This window comes from Pogoniulus pusillus, chromosome 9, assembly GCF_015220805.1.
Source record: "Pogoniulus pusillus isolate bPogPus1 chromosome 9, bPogPus1.pri, whole genome shotgun sequence".
In the NCBI taxonomy this organism is placed as follows: domain Eukaryota; kingdom Metazoa; phylum Chordata; class Aves; order Piciformes; family Lybiidae; genus Pogoniulus; species Pogoniulus pusillus.
Window position 1 is genome coordinate 5357531 of NC_087272.1, and position 20168 is coordinate 5377698.

The window sequence follows — 20168 nt, forward strand, 5'->3', positions numbered from 1 at the left end:
TATGAGGAAAAAGATTCTTTAATTTATAAACACTGCACTTGAAGTCTGAGGTTTGAGCTTTATCCTTTTATTCAAAAGTAGTGGTGGATGATCTTCCAGATGTGTCTTGGTTTGTATTTCCTGGTTTCACTGGAAGACAATCAAGTTTGTGCTGGTGCTGAGCCATCTGCTGCTCAACGCTGGGGACTCCTAAAACACCAGGACACTGCGAATACTGCAATAGGAAATGGCAAGTTAGTGACTGTTGAAAAGCCTCTGGGCTAATATCAGCAAACCACTGCTCTTTTCTTCTGAAAATCTAGGCTACTGTAGTCAACAAGGATACTTCCTCCCTGCGTCCCCTCAGACCCTGCTTGCAGCAAAATGACAGAGACAACGTTTGAACCTTGCTGCACATGCAGACAACAAATTCATGCAAGACTGCAAAGGCTCCACTCATCAAGGCTAGGGCTTCTGTCAGTTAATCACCAAACACAGACCAGGAAGTCCTTGGAAGCAGGCTTAGACACATCCTTCCAGTTACAAGTGGCTCTAAGGGAAACCTCTGAAAGGTGCAGCTTATTCTGGGCTGAAACACTGAAGTGTTTCACTTAGTAAAAATGCAGCAAGCCTCTGTCTTCAGGCTGACTGTTGCTATTTTAGCAAAGCTGATGGTGTCTCCACCCTCAACACTTTCTCTGTTCATTGGAATCTAAAAACAACATTTACAGCGAACCTAAAATAAAGACAGTCAAAAACTTAACTGCATGCTGGAGAGTTAGAACCTGAGAACAAACTTCAGGGGCTACATTTTTCTGTTACATGCTCTTTGTATTTAGAGCCAGTAACACTTAAAATAACTGCTAGCAAATGCCAACAAAAACATGAATGTAATGCTTCCAAGTGTCTGTGTTATAATCAACTCTGGCTTTCAAAAAGGGTAGTGCCCACAGACACTAGGGCACACAAATGTATTTATCACTTCTAAAAGGAGAATCTTCTATTATTCCCATGGTTAATCTTCTGAAATGGCACCAGCAAAAAAACTACTTCTCAATTTAACACCCAATGAAAACAATCTCTGAGCTGAACTGCCACAATATTTAAGGAATGCACAAGAATTAAGTTCTGAATTTGCAACATAGATATGTACCAAGTACCTTCCAGTTTGAAAAGCTCTGAAGTTTGAGGTAGACTTCCTTGAGGACTAATTGCACTAGGACTCTGTTCCCTAACTCACAAGAGGAATGGTGAGTTGCTCTTCCAGTAAACACTCTTACTGCTTGTCATCCTAGAACATTGCTTGGAGTGTCTGTAGCTCAACCCTGTCACTCTAGAGCTTGGCATTACCAGGTTTCCTTAGTTATAGTTTGTATATAGTATACAAAGACTGCCCCAGCTATGTGGTCTTTTGTCCCTCTGCCACCTGTGGACACATGCTGGGCAAGATTAGGGGGCACAGTAGGTTACCTTCTTCATTCAGTGGCACAAAGTCATACTCTGGGTTCCTGTACAGCTCCTTTATGTTACTTACATATAGAACCTTTATGATAAAACAATGCTTACCTCTTCCCTGTCCTTAGCAGATCAAATCCTTCATTGATTTTGGTGAAAGGAAGTGTGTGGGTGATTAATGGATCCAGGTCAAACTTTTTCTTCATGTAGTCAGCAACCAATTTAGGAACAGAATCTTTACTCTTCCAGCCTGTAAAATGCCACAGACAAGGGATATGAAACATTAAACATTTGTGAAAATAGATAAAGGCCTTAAATCTGCTTAGATCTGTAGATGAAGGTTCTATGGCAAAGTAGCACAATGAAATGTGGCAGGACATCTTTACCTTTGCAACAGAGTGCCTGCAGGACACATGGGATAAAGCACAGCTATTCTGCATACAACAAGCCTTACGAGTGCTTTAGTAGTGGAATACCAGTAGAAATGGGAATCTTGACCAAATCCAGACTTTCCCCCACATTAAATACTGTTTCACCTTGTCCACTGTTACATTACCCACGACATCCCACATCACACAGAAGCCAGAGGGCTGACATCCGTGTTGGTAACTGGACACTTGATGGCCTGGTCAAAACTGGGGGGCAGAGAGGTGGATGTGTTGCCTTTTTCTGACAAGCAGTACTAGGGCAAAGCTCTCTGAAACTGTAGGGCACACTTCCAATGGAATTGAATTTGCCTCTGCTATTTTATTTAGGTGTCTCTTGAATACATCAGAGGAACTGGCTGTAAGTGAGAAACCCTGTTATTTGAAGCAGATTTTCTGTGCCCTTCAGCTTAGGGTTGAGCAAACTTGGGCTTCCCAACTGTGGGAGTCTGCTAGGAGAGCTCAGAAAAGAGGAAGAACTGGAAAGGAGTGACAGCAGCTGGCAAGGGGCTAAGCTGAGCTATGACTTACATAGAAATCAGGTGGGTCTGACTCCTGATATCTTTTAGGGTCGTGACTCTTCATCTCTCCCCTCTCCTGCTTTCTATTTCTGTCTTTCTATGCCACTCATTCTCCTTTTCACTCTTGATTCTTTTTCTCCCTCACTTCTCTCCCACTTGTCTTTTCATCATTTTCTCTTTTTCTTCGTTTGTTCTTTTCTCCTCTCCTTACGTGCTTTTATCTCTTCTTCTCCCTCCCTTCCCTCTCCATTCCTTTTTCCTGCCTTTTGCTCTCTTTCTCTCATTTTTTATAATTTTTCCTTTCATTTTCTTTCTCCATTTCCCTGTTCTTTTTCTTTCTATTTTGCTCTTTCTACATCTTCCTTCCTCTGCCTCTTTTTTTCTCTCCCTTCTTCTCCACTCTCTCCCTCCATTTTTTCTCTCTCCTTCTCCTCTCTCCGTTAACTAACATTTCCCATAATTGATTCTCACTGTGCTTCTCTGTCAGCAACATAACTGTCAGTATTACACAACTGCAGAATTAACCAGGTTGGAAGAGACCTCTGGGACCATCGTGTCCAGCCTATCACCCAACCCTTCTAATTAACTAAACCATGGCACTAAGTGTCTCATCCAGCCTCCTTTTAAACACTTCCAGGGATGGTGTCTCCACCACCTCCCTGCACAGCCCATTCCAATGCCAGTCACTCTTTCTGTGAAGAACTTCTTTCTAACATCCAGCTTAAACCTTCCCTGGCACAACTTGAGACTATGTCCCCTTCTTGTGTTGCTGGTTGCCTGGGATAAGAGACCAACCTCCACCTGGCTACAGCCTCCTTTCAGGTAGTTGTAGAGAAGTCTCCCCTAAGACCCCTCTTCTCCAGGCTGCACACCCCCAGCTCCCTCAGCCGCTCCTCACAGGGCTGTGCTCCAGGCCTCTCACCAGCTTTGTTGCACCTTCCAGTGCCTCAAAATCTCCATTGAATTGAGGGGCCCAGGACACCTTTACAAGTCCTTACCACCAAAGACAGAGCCTTTCCAGCTGCGACCGGTGAAAAGGAGCATGGGGTCAAAAGTGATATTCTGTGCTGAAGGGGGCACTCCCACGATCACACTGACTCCATAGTTGTACTGGCAAGAGGCCAAGGCTGCAGTCTGCATTGAAACAGAGAGCATCTAGAGTCATGCAGAGTTTGTTGCCAGGGCACAAAAGTTAAATTGTCTTCTCCTCAAAGCTCAGCTTGAAATTAATTTTTGGCTCCTGAAGCCACATCAAAGAGTTTCCCTTGCATCTGCTCACACCATTGTATCTGCTGCCATGGGTTAGGTGTGTCCAAGCTGTGCCCTTCTTCCTCATTTTATCTTAATGATTGGTGACAAGCCACAGTTGGAAAGCTGACAGTGGCCTATGTGAAATTTAGTCACCCTGGTTAGGCCAGGGGATTACACTCAAGTTCCCTTTCCTCAATTTCTGAGTGCGTATCTGTCCCTGCATCTCACTGGCAGGTATCTGGACTTCAGAGGTTTGAAGTTAGCTTGACACTTTTTGTGCTAGTTAGAAGCAAGCTGGAATGTTTTGGTAAAAGAACTTGATAACAGGCAGTGGAATGAAAAACATGGTGTCTCCTCTCACAGTTACGCTGAGAACTCTGGGAAGAAGAAGTAAACTTTCTCCATTTTGTCTTTTACTTCTGCCTTTGACTTCAGACCTGGTCACATCTCATTAACCTTGCTCCTACTAACCTTGCTCCCTAACCTCTTGGCTGCACCTCTCTTCTTCCTGAGAACTGGGGTAAGGTTGAGGGGGCCAGGGGAGGTGTTGGGGTGGTTTGAGAGCCCCTCCTGGGGACTCAGGTTTCTGGGAGGGGAGTTGTGCTTTTGTATTGTTTATCCTTTGTATATTTCTGTATATAATTGTATATAACTGTATATATTGTAAATAGCTGCTTGTAAATTCTGCTAGCTGTAAATAAATTGCTTCATCTATATTCCCAGGGTCCGTCTGAGTTAGCTGGGGCAAATACAAAGTGTGGGGGGGCGGGTAAGAGCCCAAACCATCACACTTTTCCAGTGGCTCTCAAGTTCCTCACTCTTGCTGCTTAGTGGTTTAGTGAAGAGAGAGCTACCAAGCTAATGCTTCATTTGACTAAAAGCTTTTAGTTGCCTACCATGGTTTCAGTACGGCCTACGACCTCAAAGGCGTAGTCCACACCTTGGCCAGTCATTTCAACCAACACCTCATGGATGGGCTTCTTGAAATCTTTAGGGTTGACACAGTCAGTGGCTCCCAGCTCCTTGGCCTTGGCAAACTTGTCGCTATTGATATCAACAGCAATGATGCGGGAAGCTCCAGCTGTCTTGCAGCCCATGATAACAGAGAGGCCAACTCCTCCGAGGCCAAAGACAGCGCAGGTGGAGCCTGGATCCACCTATAAAACCAAAGAAATACAGCACAGTGTTACAGTCCAGGTAAAGAGCAATGTATTTTCTTACTGCCAACACGTTTTCACTTAAGCCACTTGTAATTTTGAGTGGAAATAATTCACACATGAACCTACCAGTGCAATAGCCTAATGTATTGTAAAAAGTCTGCACCTGATTAAGAGAAGTTGCCTCTGAAACACGTTTCTGAGACCTTCGTTCATTTCTGAGACTCAGGCATTTCTGAGACACTCATTGCACACCTCACCTCCAGGTTTAGAGACATGTACTTGATGATCTGTGAGGTCTCTTCCAACCCTGATGATACTATGATACTATGTCTTTTTAAGCAATGCTTTCGATGCCAGTGGTGTGGTGTCACTCTACTGGTGAAAGCGCCAGCTTTGTAAAAGCCACACTCATGTATCTCTACTAACTGGAATGTTGCTTCCATATAGTCCTAGACTTAAGTTACATAAAAAAACCCAAACTATCAGCTCTGTTTCTAGGAATGATAAAGCTGTGAGAAAAAAAACTTAATACATGGCAATAAATACTTTTACTGGATTTTGAACTGAAGACTTCTCAGTACCTTAGAGACACAGAAACTGAAGTAGGCAAAGAAGAATCAACTTCTTCCCAGATTGAACTCAGCAGAGTCCATACCTCCTGGCTGCCATGCTGATGACTGACTGGCAGGCCACACAATCCTGAGCAGACCCCAAAAGACACCAGAAACACCTGCCACAACATTTACCTTGGCAGTATTCACAGCAGCCCCATAACCAGTTGAAAATCCACAGCCAATTAGACAAACTCTTTCCAGGGGAGCACCAGAATCAATTTTGGCTACAGCAGTTTCCTGCACTACTGTGTATTCAGTGAAGGTACTTGTACCGATAAAATGGTGAATTATTTTTCCTTTACAGGTGAATCTTGAGGTGCCATCAGGCATGAACCCAGCAGCTGAAGCAATGCTGTTTGAAAGATGACCAGAAATAATGGTAAGTGAAATGTGTGAAGATGGTCAGTTATGCATAAATAAAAATCGAGTATGGGTTGTTAGTAACCCAAGAAAACTCACTCAGATTTACTGCATAGATTCCCCTTGGTGCTTAAGCAACTGCTGCACTCCCCACACTGTGGAACAAAGAGTGGAATAACCTTGTCTCCTAGAAATAAAGCAGTGATGACAGGGGATTAAAACAGGCAAAAGTGAAGCATGCAGGTGAAAACATGAAGCAAGTGTATTTAATCCTCAAGCAAATGTGCACTAACAGTGCAGTGCTGGTTTTATGTCTTTCTTCTGCCCTTGGAAGATGAATCATCTCTATTATAAAGTTATGGCAATTAATAATTAATTTCAATATACAAAATTCCTGGTGTCTGTCATTGAATTGAGTCTGAGCTATGCCATAAACTCATGCTAAGGAACTCATTCAGCAGTTTATTTTCCTTCTAAGCAGAAGATGTAATTAGTAATACACAGGTCAAGAGACTGAGATAGTAACTGGCATGCATCCACCACTAGAACAGCAGGTTGGAGGAGGAAAGTAACACAGTTAGAAACTGTGCATGCAAAGAAAAGGAAATTCTGCAGCAATTCACCAACCCTCTTGAGTCTCTTTCCTTATTTGCAATCTTGTTAGTGCTGCATTGGAATAAGGGTAATAACTCTTGTCAGAGAAGCAAAGTCTTGAAATGACAGGACAAGGGGTAATGGGTTTAAATTGGCAGAGGGGAGATTCAAACTAGACCTTAGGAAAGAGTTCTTTACAGTGAGGGTGGTGAGACACTGGCACAGGTTGCCCAGGGGGGCTGTGGCTGCTTCCTCCTTGGAGGTGTTTGAGCCCAGGTTGGACGAGGCCTTGAGCGACCTGTTCTAGTGGGAGCTGTCCCTGCCTATGGCAGGGGGTTGGAACTGGCTGAGCTTTGAGATCCCTTCCAACATAAACCATTCTATGATTCTATAAGCAGTTGATACAAGCTAAGGCAACATCTCTAGCATAATGATATCATTAACAAAGCAGCACATAGCTTCCTGGTGAATTTTTGTTTTACTGCTGTACATTTTCCACATCAACAATGTATGGTAAATCTCTAATAATCTCTAAATATGTAACCCCAAATGAAGATCAAATTGTGTGATGGTTTGGGTGTTACTCACCCCCACACTCTTATGAAATCACCCAGACTAGACTCAGCCAGCTGGAAGTTAAGGAATGAAGCAACATTTACAGCTTAGCACAATACACAAGCAGATATACACAAATATATACAGTTATATACAAGTTAAAAGTAATACAAAAACACAGTACCCCTCCCAGAAATCAGAGGCCCCAGGAGGGCTCCTGACCCAAACACCCTTCCCCCTCCCTCTTTCCCTCCCTTCGGAAATAACCATGTATATCTCAGATGATAAATCCAGAGATCTGAGGTGAGATGTCAAAAAGATGACAAGGAGGTTAGAGGGAAAAGGGTAAGGCTGGATTAAAGAGTTAAGGCAGAGACAAACACAGAGACCAAACTGCCAGAAAGAAGGCAAAGCCATAAGTGAGAGGTAACTGGGAAGTGTGTGAGAAGTGTTTTGTCTGTATTTTGACCAGTTGTGTTTCTCAGCAGAAAAGTGAGGGATATAGATTACTGTTGTTTTTCTTCTTTCTTCTCACATCTCAGCATTTCAGTTCTCTCAGTAAAATATTCCAATTAGTCTCAAACCAGCACAAATTGTCATGAGTCAGTTCTAAAATATGACTAACCTCTGACATGCTAAAAATCAAGGGAACTCTTTGGTTTCCACTAAAAAAAAATGGAAAAATGCAGATTTTCTTAATTTAGCCCATGTTAGAGTTTGTTCAGGCTCTTAAATGTATATAGAAATCCCATCTCTTCTTGCAGCCACGACAGGAAAATCAGCACACTTCACTGACTTCTCGGACTACACATTGTAGTTCAAAGGGAGTGTAGTGGAGAAGGAGCTGATCTGGACAAGCCAGCCCTCATGGTCAGTGCTGACTCAGGGCACTGGTGCTGCACACACACAAAGCCTGCAGCTGGGTGGACACCTGAGCCCTACCATGATACTGTCAAAGTGATGTAACTGAACACTGAGGCCTAAATTCTGGTCTACTGAAGCCAATGGATTTTTTAGCTGTTAGCTGCACTAAAAGAAGTTGCTTTGAGAAGCTGCCTAGTGGTTTGCTTTGCCTTCTTCTTCCAAAAGATTAGCTATGTAAACTACAACCTGATTTTCTATGACTGGCAGCAAAGAATCTATAAGCCTGTGATTATAGGACAGGAAAAGCATGATGCAGGTGGAAAGCAAGCTGCAGGCATTTTTGTCAAAAGAAATTGAATGGAAAAACCTGAAAATCAATCAAGATTGGGAGCACAGAAACATCTAAGCGTAACACATAGTGTCTTTTAAGATACCCTGAAAAAACCTCCAAGTTGGAACTTCTCCTCTGCAGGACAAGCACTCATGCACGTAATCACCTGTGACTTACACGGGAGCCTGCAAACTCAGTGCAGGGCTTGCTCTTAGTGCTGTTTCCTACCTGGCTTGACAGATGTTACTCCTTCCCCAACACTCTCCACAACACCAGCAGCTTCATGTCCAAGAATTACTGGAAAAGGTGTAACCAGCGCACCAGTTACCACGTGTTCATCAGAGCGACAGATCCCTGTGGCCACAATCTGACTCAGAGGAAAGACAGGACTATTTCAGCATTTAACCATGTCACGTTGTAGACACAAGTGGAATGATATCACATACTTCCCTCCACAGTCACAAATGCACACAATAAGGCTTCAGGTTAAACCCTTTTTTGCTTGTGTGATTTGTGACTTTCATGGTTTGCAGTAGTCTTTAATCTGCAAAAGGAGGCTCCTTTGTGAATGTCTGCCAAGCGTTGCTGAGCTCTGTGTCCTGGTAGGGCATAAATCCTGCTAGGCAGGTTTAACCCTGGCTCTCCTCCTGCTGTCATGCTGGGGTCTGGGAGTGAGTCAGATGAGCAAAGCCTTATCATAGAATCATAGAATCAACCAGGTTGGAAGAGACCTCCAAGATCAGCCAGTCCAACCTAGCACCCAGCCCGATCCAGTCAACTAGACCATGGCACTAAGTGCCTCATCCAGGCTTTTCTTGAACACCTCCAGGGACGGTGCCTCCACCACCTCCCTGGGCAGCCCATTCCTTTCTACACCCTGCCTGTCTGCATTCAGCACAGAGCCTTCCTGCCTCTCCTCGTTTGCAGCTCGTTAAAGGCAGCCACCTATGTGCAGCTCACACCCACCACCTTAGCAGCATCTTCTTCCCCTCTGCCTGAAAACATTTTATATGCTACCCTGGGACGCCATCATGAGTTTGAAAGTGTCTTTCATGCAGAAGTCTTACTCAGGGACCAAAGCATCGTGAGTAGACATGCTGGAGTGAATGCCAAGACTCCATAAGAACAGTTAGAATTTTTCCTATTCTCCAAGTTTTGTTTGTTTAAACTGCTTAATTCTGTGCAGCTGCTTCCTGTTGACTGAAAATCCAAAGAACCCCAGGGAATTTTCCCAATTTTTGAATACTACTAATAAAAATATGCACACAGAAATTAATAGTCATAATTCATAAAGATCATTAATTCCCCATACACTCTGTAGTGAGTCTCACATGATCTGGCAGAAGCAACACTCTAGCAACATGAGTAGATCTGAAGAACAGAATGAGATAAATCATTTCATGTATTTATATATGAACATACCACTAGGAAAAGATAAAGTTATGTAAATATCAATTAATTACCACATATTCTTTAGAAACATAACTGTTCTATACACTTCATCTCCCTTCTATTTGGATTAGATTGCAATCTATAATAGGCACCACATAAACTATGAATGATATAGACTTAAATTACAATTACTCTATCTATATATTTTAAATGTATGTCTGTGTTATATGCACAAACATTTAAGCTGCCTGTAGCATTTTATATCTCATTTTGCCTTTTCTTTCAGGTAGCATGGCAGTATTTCTTTGGACATGTTCAGGCATGGCTTTACAGCTCCTGTTCTGACAGAGTTGAGAGACATCCTTGCCTGTGGCAGGGTGGTTGGAGTAGGTGGTCTCCAAGGTCCCTTCCAATCTAAGCCAAGTAATTCAGTGCAATAGAGTTGTCAACCTCGTGAGAGCATTCTTCTCACTGTGTGTAACACTTGAAACTTGTCTAAAAGGAAGACAGCTGTTGAATTCCCCTGAGAAAACAGCTGAACTGCAACAAAAGTGCTCAATACTCAGTTATGAGAGGAAGCTCCTGGTCCTTTTGAGTTCTTTCCTAGCAGACACTCATGAAAACTAAAAGAGAGTTTCTTGCTCTGCACTACAGAAAATTCAGCTTTTTGCCTTCTACTGTATTTGTGTGTGTGTGTGTGTGCATTCAAGTCACAGAAACATCCAAGTTGGAAGAGACCCTCAGGATAGCCATTTCCAAACCTCTAACCCTGCTCTACAAGATTCACTTTAAACCATACCCCTAGGCACGACATCCAAATGCCCCTTAGAAGGACAGGTAAACACAAAACTCAACTTCAAAAACTCTTTATTTTAAGACCCTCATGATCAAGTTTAGGCTTTGAAGCATATTCCATAGAAGGTCACTATACTACTCAGCTAGTGAACATTTTCTGAGTGGATCTTAAAAACCTATAGAAACAATTCTGGTAAACAGCAAGACAGAATGCAAGTCATAACATGAACTATTTTGAGTACCTTTATGCGAACTTCATGTGCTTTTGGTGGGGCAACTTCCACTTCCTCCACAGAAAATGGTTTATTGGCTTCCCACATTACAGCTGCCTTGCACTTGATAACCTGCAATCAGAGCAAAGGCAAAGGGATGGCATTTGCATTTCCAGTCACCACACTGAGAGATTCTTACATTTTTACATGTGAAACTCCAGATCATAACTGGGGGAAGGAAAACAAAGCCACTCCTGCCTACAAACAACAACAAAGACAACACCAAAGCATGGCATAAGCCCATTTCCAACCCCACCTCCCCAGGATCATAGCTTGCTTTGTTCATATTTCTCTGATACGATGTCTTCAGCACCACAGAAAATTATCTTCCAGGATAACTGGATACCCTCCCAGCCTCTTTGCTCCTTCTCTGCTTCTATCTTCCTTGGAAAGTTGGTTTTGCTGTATGGGGTAACTAGCGTAATTTGTGTCTTCTTGGAGATGGCACACTAAGTGATGCTATACAGCAGGTTGTGTTGCCTACAACTGCCTGAACTGTCATGAACAGAACAAAATTGTGGAACCTAATACAAGTTTAGAAACATTTCATTACAGGCCATGTTCAGCCATGAGGGGACACCTATGTAAAGTGATGTAAGACTTTGCAGACTTGAAGCAACAGCCCCTTCAGTGCAAGATTCTTCATGCTGAGGTCCCTTGCTTTTCTAGAAGGATATCTAACTCAGATGGGGTTACTCCCAACATCTGAGACAGCTTTTTTTGCCTGTTTGGCTAATTTGTCCATTGACTGTAAGCATTCAGATGACATTATCTTGAGAAGGAGTTGGAGGCAAATTGAGTCCATGATGCAAGAAGTTTAGGACATAGGTAAGTATCCTGCATGACTGGGACCCTGGAACTAGGAAAATTTAACACCAGTGTGCTGCAAAGTTCTTGGGGAAAAAAAACCAAACAAACCTTTTAGTATCAAAGCTTTTGAAGTAGAAACAATGGCCAATTACCAACAACTTGTCAAGTAGTAGGAAAGAAAACAATTACTAGGAAATGCTAAAGACATGAAATATCACTTTGAGCAGATGGACCCAAAGTGGAAATGAGCACAACACTTTGAAAGACAGACTCAAGAGCTTTGCACTTTAAGCTAAAACAGAACTAATTCTGGTCAGTGATCCTGCCTTTCAACTGTCTCTTCTCAGTGACTGCTCTTTCTGAGGCTAATGGCATGTTCTTGCAGACAGTCTCTGCTTCTAGCAGTACAAACACTTGATGATTATAGTCACTATCAAAGACTGGTAAGGAGAAAGGCTCTTGCTTATATTTGCTCTTTTGGAGACCAAGGCCAGTTCTAAACCTTGTGTACCATGTTGAGTGCAAAAGTTTGCACCTGCAGGGACTAGTGGACAGGTGACCCTTGATAGGAGAAAAAGGATAGAGAACATAGAATGTAGCAACCTAGTTAAATCATTAACTGTGTAATTAATATTAGACATCATTAATAAAGGGATAAGAGAACTCAGAGTGTAGCAGCCTAGTTTAATCATTAACTGTGTAATTAATATTAGACAGGGACATTGTAGCCAGGTGGGGGTTGGCCTCTTCTCCCAGGCAAGCAGCAATAGAACAAGGGGACACAGTCTCAAGTTGTGCCAGGGTAGGTCTAGGCTGGATGTTAGGAGGAAGTTCTTCCCAGAGAGAGTGATTTCACATTGGAATGGGCTGCCCAGGGAGGTGGTGGAGGCACCGTCCCTGGAGGTCTTCAAGAAAAGCCTGGCTGAGGCACTTAGTGCCATGGTCTGGTTGACTGGATAGGGCTGGGTGCTAGGTTGGACTGGATGAGCTTGGAGGTCTCTTCCAACCTGGTTGTTTCTATGATTCTATGATTCTGTGATCATTAATAAAGGGATAAGAGAACTCAGAGTGTAGCAGCCTAGTTAAATCATTAACTGTGCAATTAATATTACACATCATTAATAAAGGGATAAGAGAACTCAGAGTGTAGCAGCCTAGTTAAATCATTAACTGTGCAATTAATATTACACATCATTAATAAAGGGATAAGAGAACTCAGAGTGTAGCAGCCTAGTTAAATCATTAACTGTGCAATTAATATTACACATCATTAATAAAGGGATAAGAGAACTCAGAGTGTAGCAGCCCAGTTAAATCATTAACTGTGCAATTAATATTACACATCATTAATAAAGGGATAAGAGAACTCAGAGTGTAGCAGCCTAGTTAAATCATTAACTGTGCAATTAATATTACACATCATTAATAAAGGGATAAGAGAACTCAGAGTGTAGCAGCCCAGTTAAATCATTAACTGTGCAAGTAATATTACACATCATTAATAAAGGGATAAGAGAACTCAGAGTGTAGCAGCCTAGTTAAATCATTAACTGTGTAATTAATATTGAGCATCATCAATCAGATAAATACAAAGGAAGGGGGGTTAAGCTTGAGAGGGTCTCGGAACACTCCCATGGAGAATAAAAATGATGCATTCAAAGATAAGAACATCGGAGACTCCAGCCAAGAATGTGACCCACAATTGGTGCCAGATGGTCAAAGGCAGAAAGGTCAGTGAGGAAGACGTCAGCGTTCCTCCCGAAGACCCCAAAGGATGACCACCAGGTGGCAGCGAGCATGTGTGAAGAGGAGGGACATTATGGAAACGAGTTTTGGGAATTAATTGTACTATCTCCTCCTACCATTTTAACAACCTTACCCCTGTACTGAATATGCATGTTTTTGTAGCGTGTTGTACCTGAGCTAGGTGAAGTTGTGCAAGAGCTCTGAGGAGAACCTCCCCCTGTCACCCAGTGCTGAATAAAGCATATCTTTCCTAATAACACTTTGTGTGTTGTGAGGACTCAGTTTTCCATACATCACCCTGAACTGACCAACAAGGTATTTCATTCCATGTATGTTATGTTCTGTATATGTATAGGCAGTATACATATATGTATATATATACATATATATGTATAGGCAGTATACATATAGGTATATATATACATGTATATGTATAGGCAGTATACATAGGCTCAGGGATCACAAGGGTTAAGCTTTCTTCTTCAGTGGCCTGTGGCCCAGAAGAACTTGGAGGAAGACTCTGTTGGTTCTGCCTTTGATCCTGATCTGTGAATTCCTCAATCCAGTTCTTGAATCCTGCTCCTGAATCTGGTTCCTGTCTGCTGCTGAGTCCAGTCTGCAACTTCCCCAGTGCCTGCCCACAGCATTGGTGGTGATGTAATTGATATTGGTTTTGTATATTTGTTTCATTTTAGAGATTTTTGTTTCATTAAAGCTGTTTTAGTTTTCTTTTCCAGTTCTTTCTTTCTCTTATTCCCTTTCTCTTCCTCTTTGTGAAGTGAGAGCTTAAGAGAACATCTGTCATTTATCTAGTGGCCTGCTCAGCTCTAACCCATGACATGTGCCAAATGCATGCATGATTAGTAAAAAATTCACAAGTGAGGCCAAAGACCACATTTTCTGAGAAACTTCCTTATTTTTTAAAGAAAGAGATGATGTATTTCTACCGTGTCCTACACAACAGAGGGCTGATTTCGCAACACAGGCAAACAAACACAGGGTGTTTGTAAGAACAAACACAGCCAAGAACTTTGGGTTACTGAGAACAAACAAGTCACTCCCATAATTTGACATTGGTTAACTACGTGTTGTGTTGATGGCTGAGTCCCCAGGCAATTTCACTGATAAAACAGGATCCCACAGATGCAACAGCAGCACATTATCACCCATTTCATCTGGTAAGGCAAGCACTGGCTGGAGGCACAAGTTTTCTTCTTGCCCTACAAGTTACTGCAGCAGAGAAAGGATAGGTGTAGAAACATAACCTTTTACATAGCATAAGGATAAGGCTCACACATTACTCCACGGTACACATAATGAAAACAAGGCACTTCTGTTACATCACAGCACTTCATTTACCATGCTCAGTCCAAGACTGACCTTGGTGGATTTACCTATGAGCTAACTACAATTAATATTGCACTTGCAGTCTATCAAAGAGAGGGGGGTTGTTTCTTCTTTTGCCCCTCTTATTTTATTTGGTTTTAGACTAGTGAAAACGTCCAGCAGGAATAGCAAAGAATCCTGGTACTTTGTTGAGGTAAATTCCAGCAAGATGTATGCCTTCAGTTGTTTTCTATCTCTGGGGTCCTGTCTTTTGCAGTGTCTGAGTGCATGGAGCAGATCATATTGAGTGCCATCACACATTACATAGAGAAAAATCAGGGGGTCAGACTCAGTCAAGGTAGCCTTATAAAAGGCAGGTCCTGCTTGACTAATCCAGTCTCCTACCAATGGTCACCTGCTTAGTGGATGAGGGAAGGGTTGTTGTGGATATGACACTTAGGGACTGACAGGTCAATGGACTCAATGAACTTGAAAGCCTTTTCTGACATGAATGACTCCACAACAGCATTTCCAGGAAGTGCAAGAACCAACATACTTTGGTTTCAGCAGTGATATTAACAAAGGTCTCTCTTGTCACTTACTTTCTAGGCATCAATACTCATTTCAGTCCCAGCTCAGTACTGCATTGCCTGTGATACTTACTCCACTAACTTAAACTCCAGATTTGTTATATGCATATTCAGAGTGTCCTAAGATCAGCACAACATTATCTCCTGAATTTCAACACATAAGTAACTGTAAGTAACAAATTGACACAAACTATAAAGAAGCTAAAAATAATTCACATCACTGTGAGATCTCAAAATGGCAACTGACAGATCTGATAAACAGATTGATCTAAACACTTACTGCATTTTATCACGTTTTAAACTGTTCAATCAGAGATTAAAAATTGTTTGCAAAGCCTGGGAGAGTTTTCTTATTCTGGTTCTGTTAGCTTGTGCTGCTTCAGTGTTTCTAGAAAACAAATAAATTATTGCCTTGAAGAGCATAATGACCACTTCTTAGAAGAGCAGAGTGGCCTGCGAGCAAAGGCAGCTCTCCTGTACCAGCTTCTTCCTAACCTTTCACCTGTGCTATAACACCAGCAATTAAGTGTCCCTACAAAAAAACTGCCTTTAAAATGCATCACTCCTCTGCAGCAAAGCAACTTTTATCACACAAACTTTTGCTTACTTTGCCTGATGTGCTCATGCTGATGGGTGTCTCTGCTCCAGATCTTGCCACCACTAATTTCTTGTGCAAAGAATTCAGCCAGCTGCAAAGCAGTCGAGTTGCTGATACACAAGTCTTGTCTAATACACTGGAAGCCAGGCTTGTGAAGTCCTCCTGTTATGTGCACTGCTCTACTCTTATAGCCAAGCCTCTCAGCTCAAAGTCCCACCCCTGAGTCAGCTAGAGAGCTAGAATGAAAGCAAACCACCCAGTGGTTAAAAACTAACCCTTTATAGTGCTTCTTTCTTACTGATTAATTTTTGCATCTCATCTGTGGTTGCCAACAACATCACAGGAAGAAAGCAAAAGCCCTGCCAGAAAGCTGACCACTCTTTCCATCTCCATGGGAGGCTGCCTTTCAACCCTATCACTCTCAGTGGCATCGTAGGTGCTCAGAATAAAGGAGTAAGTGGCTCACAAATTCACAGCAGAAGGGACACAGTGAAAACAGTAAGACTTTGCTCAATTACCCCACTGACAGTCTAAGAGCCTAGCCTGAAAACGTGCTGTTACACAAGATGCCTGAGAAGCACACATTGTGGCTGTACCTGCTTCTGGCCCTTCAGTGCCATCCTTGCCACAGGCAACATCCTGCTCAGCTTGCAAGTGGTTGCCTGCTCATCAGTTCCATGAGCACCTGCAGGCACAGGTCCTATCACTACTCACAGCCTTACCCTCTGCTGGCACAGCACCCTGCTGCAAGGGATCGGGCAGAGGTCACCATGCCTTGGCTGTGGGGTTCAAGCCTCAGCTGGTTTTACCCATCTGGCCTGAGGCTTCCTAGAAAAGCAAACTAAGAATCCAGAGGTGGCAGACTTATCACCCATTTGGAGAATGGCAGACCTCGAGGTTCATAGATCGAGCTCATAAATGTCCTGATGTGTGATAATGCTGCGGCTATGCTGTGACTTTTCTCAGCACAGCAGATAGTGTACTTGCAGGCCTTCTGAACTGTATAATCTTTGTGACACATTCAGAGTAGAGGAACTTCAAAGAAACCCAATGCTGGCCAAGCTTTGTGCCCAGTGTTGGAACCCCCATTCAAGAAGGACATAGAACAGCTTGAGAGAGTCCAGCGTGGAGCCACAAAGATGATTAAGGGAATGGATCTTCTCTGTTAGCAGGAGAGACTGAGGGAACTGAGGTTCTTTAGCTTGGAGAAGAGGAGACTGAAGGGAGCCTCATTCATGCTTATAAATATGTAAAGGGTGAGTGCCAACAGCATGGAGTCAGGCTCTCAGTGGTACCCAATGACAGACAAGGAGCAACAGGTCGAAGTTGAGGCATAGAAAATTTCATATAAACATGAGGAGAAATTTTTTCCTTGTGAGGGTGACAGAACACTGGAACAGGCTGCCCAGGGTGGGTGTGGAGTCTCCCTCTCTGGAGATATTCAAAATTCCTATGAGATCTGGTATAGGTGATCCTGCTCTGGCAGAGAGTTGGACTGGATAATCCCTTGAGGTCCCTTCCAGCCCCTGACATTCTGTGATTCACCACAGCGATTTTATGTGGGTCGAAGCATAAAACCAGCAGAAACAAGCTGACAAAATGTGGTGTTTGGTCATATGAAACTGGGCAGCTTAAACTGCATTCTCCCTCAAGAAGTTACTTGAACGTGGGCTTGTCACCACAAGTAACTTTTCCCACCAGCCAGCCAGAACAGACCCTGTGCTGCAGCCCTGACACAATTTGGGAAAGACCACACATATGGATGGCCAACCTCAAAAAGCAAGAAAAGTCTCATTCCTCTCCCAGCCATTGGAAAATCCTCCCCCTGACTCCCTGCACACCCAGTATACTCATACACCTCTGACCTGAGAGTGGAGTGACAGATAAAGACCTCAGAGCAGCAGGCTGGGCAGCTCTAGGAAAGTGTAGGCTATACCACTCTGGCAGAAAAGACCTCATCATGTCAAGTTGAAAAGCTGTGAGGTGTGCAATTGAAAGGTTGGTAGGTAACACAAAATGTAGGAAGATGGTGGTGAGACAAAGAACTGCAGGTGGTGCCACTGAAACACAAGCCAACTCGCATAACTGTGTTGCAACAGCTGCTGGATTGGCAGCACTCAACCAGATTGCTCAAGATCCTGAGCCCACCAGGTAGAGCAGCCCTGGCATGCAGTGACGACACCCCTTTGAGACCTGCTGGCACAGGCCCCAGGAAGATTGGCAAAGGCAGAATTAGGTAGGTGAGGTAAGGCGTGCAGCAACCCCAAGACAGCCTGGTTGTTCCAGGGGAATGGGGAAAAGAGGCAGGGGTCAGGTAGTGCTGGGGACAGATGTTATCAATGGGAAGGTGTTCCTCTTGTGAGGCAAGAGCAAGAAGAGGAACAGAGGCTGTTGGAGAGACTGGAGGAAAGAGCACAGTGGGCAAAGGGAGCTCCTTCAGGGCTGTAGTTACACAAGGCCATCACCAGCACCTTAGCTCTCACTGCCTGGTGAGTGCCCTGTAACTGGGGCTTGTCTTTGCTTCTGCTGGCCTTTTGCCCTGCTGCCCCATGGTTAGGCTGACCACAGACAGTGGTGACCCTCTAAGGGGGGAGAGAGCCACCATCTCTGCTCTGAGAGGGGTGGGGTAGAGCGTGGTGGAGCTCTTGAAGACACGGTGCTATGCTGCAGCCATGATGGCCAGCTTGGGCACAGGCTTGCGCTGAAGAGTGCTGAGCCAAGAGCAACTGCCCTGCAAGTAGGGCTGTGTGGATCTCCCCAGTGATGTTCACATTCCAGTAAACTCTGTCAGAAAAACTAATTTATAACACAGCATTTTGGTAAAAGAAAAGTAACCACGAGTTACAGACAACACTACACACACCAGTAATGTGCTCAAGAGGCAAGAAGACCCAGTGGAACTGGCACAGCATCTGTCTTCTCATGACCTCAACTGTTGCAAGGATATGAACTGCCTGAACTCAGGCAGGCAGAAAGGCATTGCAGGAAAAGAGCAGGACTAAATACAAAGCATAAAGCTGTATCATTGTATAGGAAGGCATATCAGACCAGTGTTAAGAGAATTAAAGTTTAACATAATAGGCTTATGATTAGCAATCAGGCATTACACTTTATGTTTTATGACTTTGAAGGATGCTGAGCCTTACTTTTGCCATTTACTGAGGTCATAAGACAGATATGGTAATCAAGGGGTGCAAGCACTCACAAGGGTCATGCTCAGTAGTGCAGAGACCTACTGGAGGCCTGTTGTTAGTGGTGTTTCCCCAAGAACCAGTCTTGTTCAATATATTCATCAGTGACCTGGAAAAAAGGATACCCCTCTATAGACAGATAGGAGTACTCTCCCATTGGTCCTCTGGGGGATTGGAAAGACAGCACAACAGAGCACAAGCAGTCGAGGGAACTCAAGGACAATCTTGGCTGTGGAGTCCACAAAATGTTGGAGTTCAGGATTCTTAGGGCAAGAAGGATGAGCAGCAAGGTCACTACCCTGGACTTCAAAAGAGCAGAGGCCTGCTAGGAGTACCATGGGATAAAGTCCTAGTGGGGAGAGGAGTCCAAGAAATCTAATATTCAAGGATTCCTACCTCCTCCAAATCCAGCAGCAATGTGCCCCTACAAAATGTGAACATGCTGGAAAAGCAAGCCCTGCAGCTTCCACTCTGTTATGGGGGCAGACAGCTGCAGTCTCCAGGAAGCCAGTTTGTTGTAAGTTCACTCAAAAATTAACTGAACAGCATCAGGAAAGATTTCTCCTTTGATGTCTGTTTCATGCCCTTTGTCTTCGGTTCATCCTTCCAGTGTCACTTTGTCTCTTACATGTAGCAAAGATGTAGGGATCTTCTGTTCACTCTGGCTCTCTTGTGCTCTTCCCCTGTCCACACACAGAGGATGCATGAGAAAGTATGTCAACCTTCTTGGCTTTAATTAAAGAACAAGGCTGGTGAAGGGCCTGGAACACAAACCCTATGAGGAGAGGCCGAGGGAGCTGGGGGTGTGCAGCCTGCAGAAGAGGAGGCTCAGGGCAGAGCTCATTGCTGTCTACCTGAAGGGAGGTTGTAGCCAGGTGGGGGTTGGTCTCTTCTCCCAGGCAACCAGCAACAGAACAAGGGGACACAGTCTCAAGTTGTGCAGGCTGGATGTTAGGAGAAAGTTGTTGCCAGAGAGAGTGATTGGCATTGGAATGGGCTGCCCAGGGAGGTGGTGGAGTCACCGCCCCTTGAGGTGTTCAAGAAGGGGCTGGATGAGGCATTTGGAGCCATGGTCTGGTTGACTGGCTAGGGCTGGGTGCTAGGTTGGACTGGATGATCTTGGAGGTCTCTTCCAACCTGGCTGATTCTACGATTCTAGTGAGTGAACAACAGAACAACTGATAAAAGTGCTTTCAGGAACAAAATACACATCCTAGCAGATGCCTCAGGCGTCTTGAAGTTTTGTGTTCCCATGTATGACCACTTAAAATCAGCCCATGCCACATGCTGACTGTGCCTTCTCAATAGCAGCTTCTCTGCCTGGGTCTTACAACAAAGC

At 43.8% G+C, this 20168-nt stretch overlaps 1 protein-coding gene and 1 long non-coding RNA gene across 8 annotated transcripts in view; one reads left to right on the forward strand and one right to left on the reverse strand.

Annotated features, from left to right (window-relative positions):
- Nucleotides 1-13860, forward strand: part of LOC135177972 (uncharacterized) — a 40826-nt gene extending 26966 nt beyond the window's left edge. The window contains exons 2-4 of one of the 2 annotated variants that reach the window (XR_010303285.1): nucleotides 5710-5784; nucleotides 9788-13494; nucleotides 13536-13860. This is a non-coding gene — a long non-coding RNA (uncharacterized LOC135177972). The remainder of the gene's footprint in view (nucleotides 1-5709; nucleotides 5785-9787; nucleotides 13495-13535) is intronic. The other variant, XR_010303286.1, reaches the window with a different exon arrangement.
- The window catches only part of LOC135177967 (alcohol dehydrogenase 1), a 26231-nt gene continuing 6063 nt past the window's right edge, over nucleotides 1-20168 (reverse strand). For 3 of the 6 annotated variants that reach the window (XM_064148372.1, XM_064148369.1, XM_064148367.1), the window contains exons 2-9: nucleotides 10539-10640; nucleotides 8338-8476; nucleotides 5865-5952; nucleotides 5538-5757; nucleotides 4528-4788; nucleotides 3379-3514; nucleotides 1546-1684; nucleotides 1-214 (exon numbers count right to left, since the gene is read on the reverse strand). In XM_064148372.1, coding sequence (XP_064004442.1) covers nucleotides 190-214; nucleotides 1546-1684; nucleotides 3379-3514; nucleotides 4528-4788; nucleotides 5538-5757; nucleotides 5865-5952; nucleotides 8338-8476; nucleotides 10539-10640 — 1110 coding nt within the window. In that variant the 3' untranslated portion in view covers nucleotides 1-189. Of the gene's footprint in view, nucleotides 215-1545; nucleotides 1685-3378; nucleotides 3515-4527; nucleotides 4789-5537; nucleotides 5758-5864; nucleotides 5953-8337; nucleotides 8477-10538; nucleotides 10641-14164; nucleotides 14355-15647; nucleotides 15878-19225; nucleotides 19513-20168 lie in introns of those variants that run through there. The other 3 variants (XM_064148370.1, XM_064148368.1, XM_064148371.1) reach the window with 3 other exon arrangements.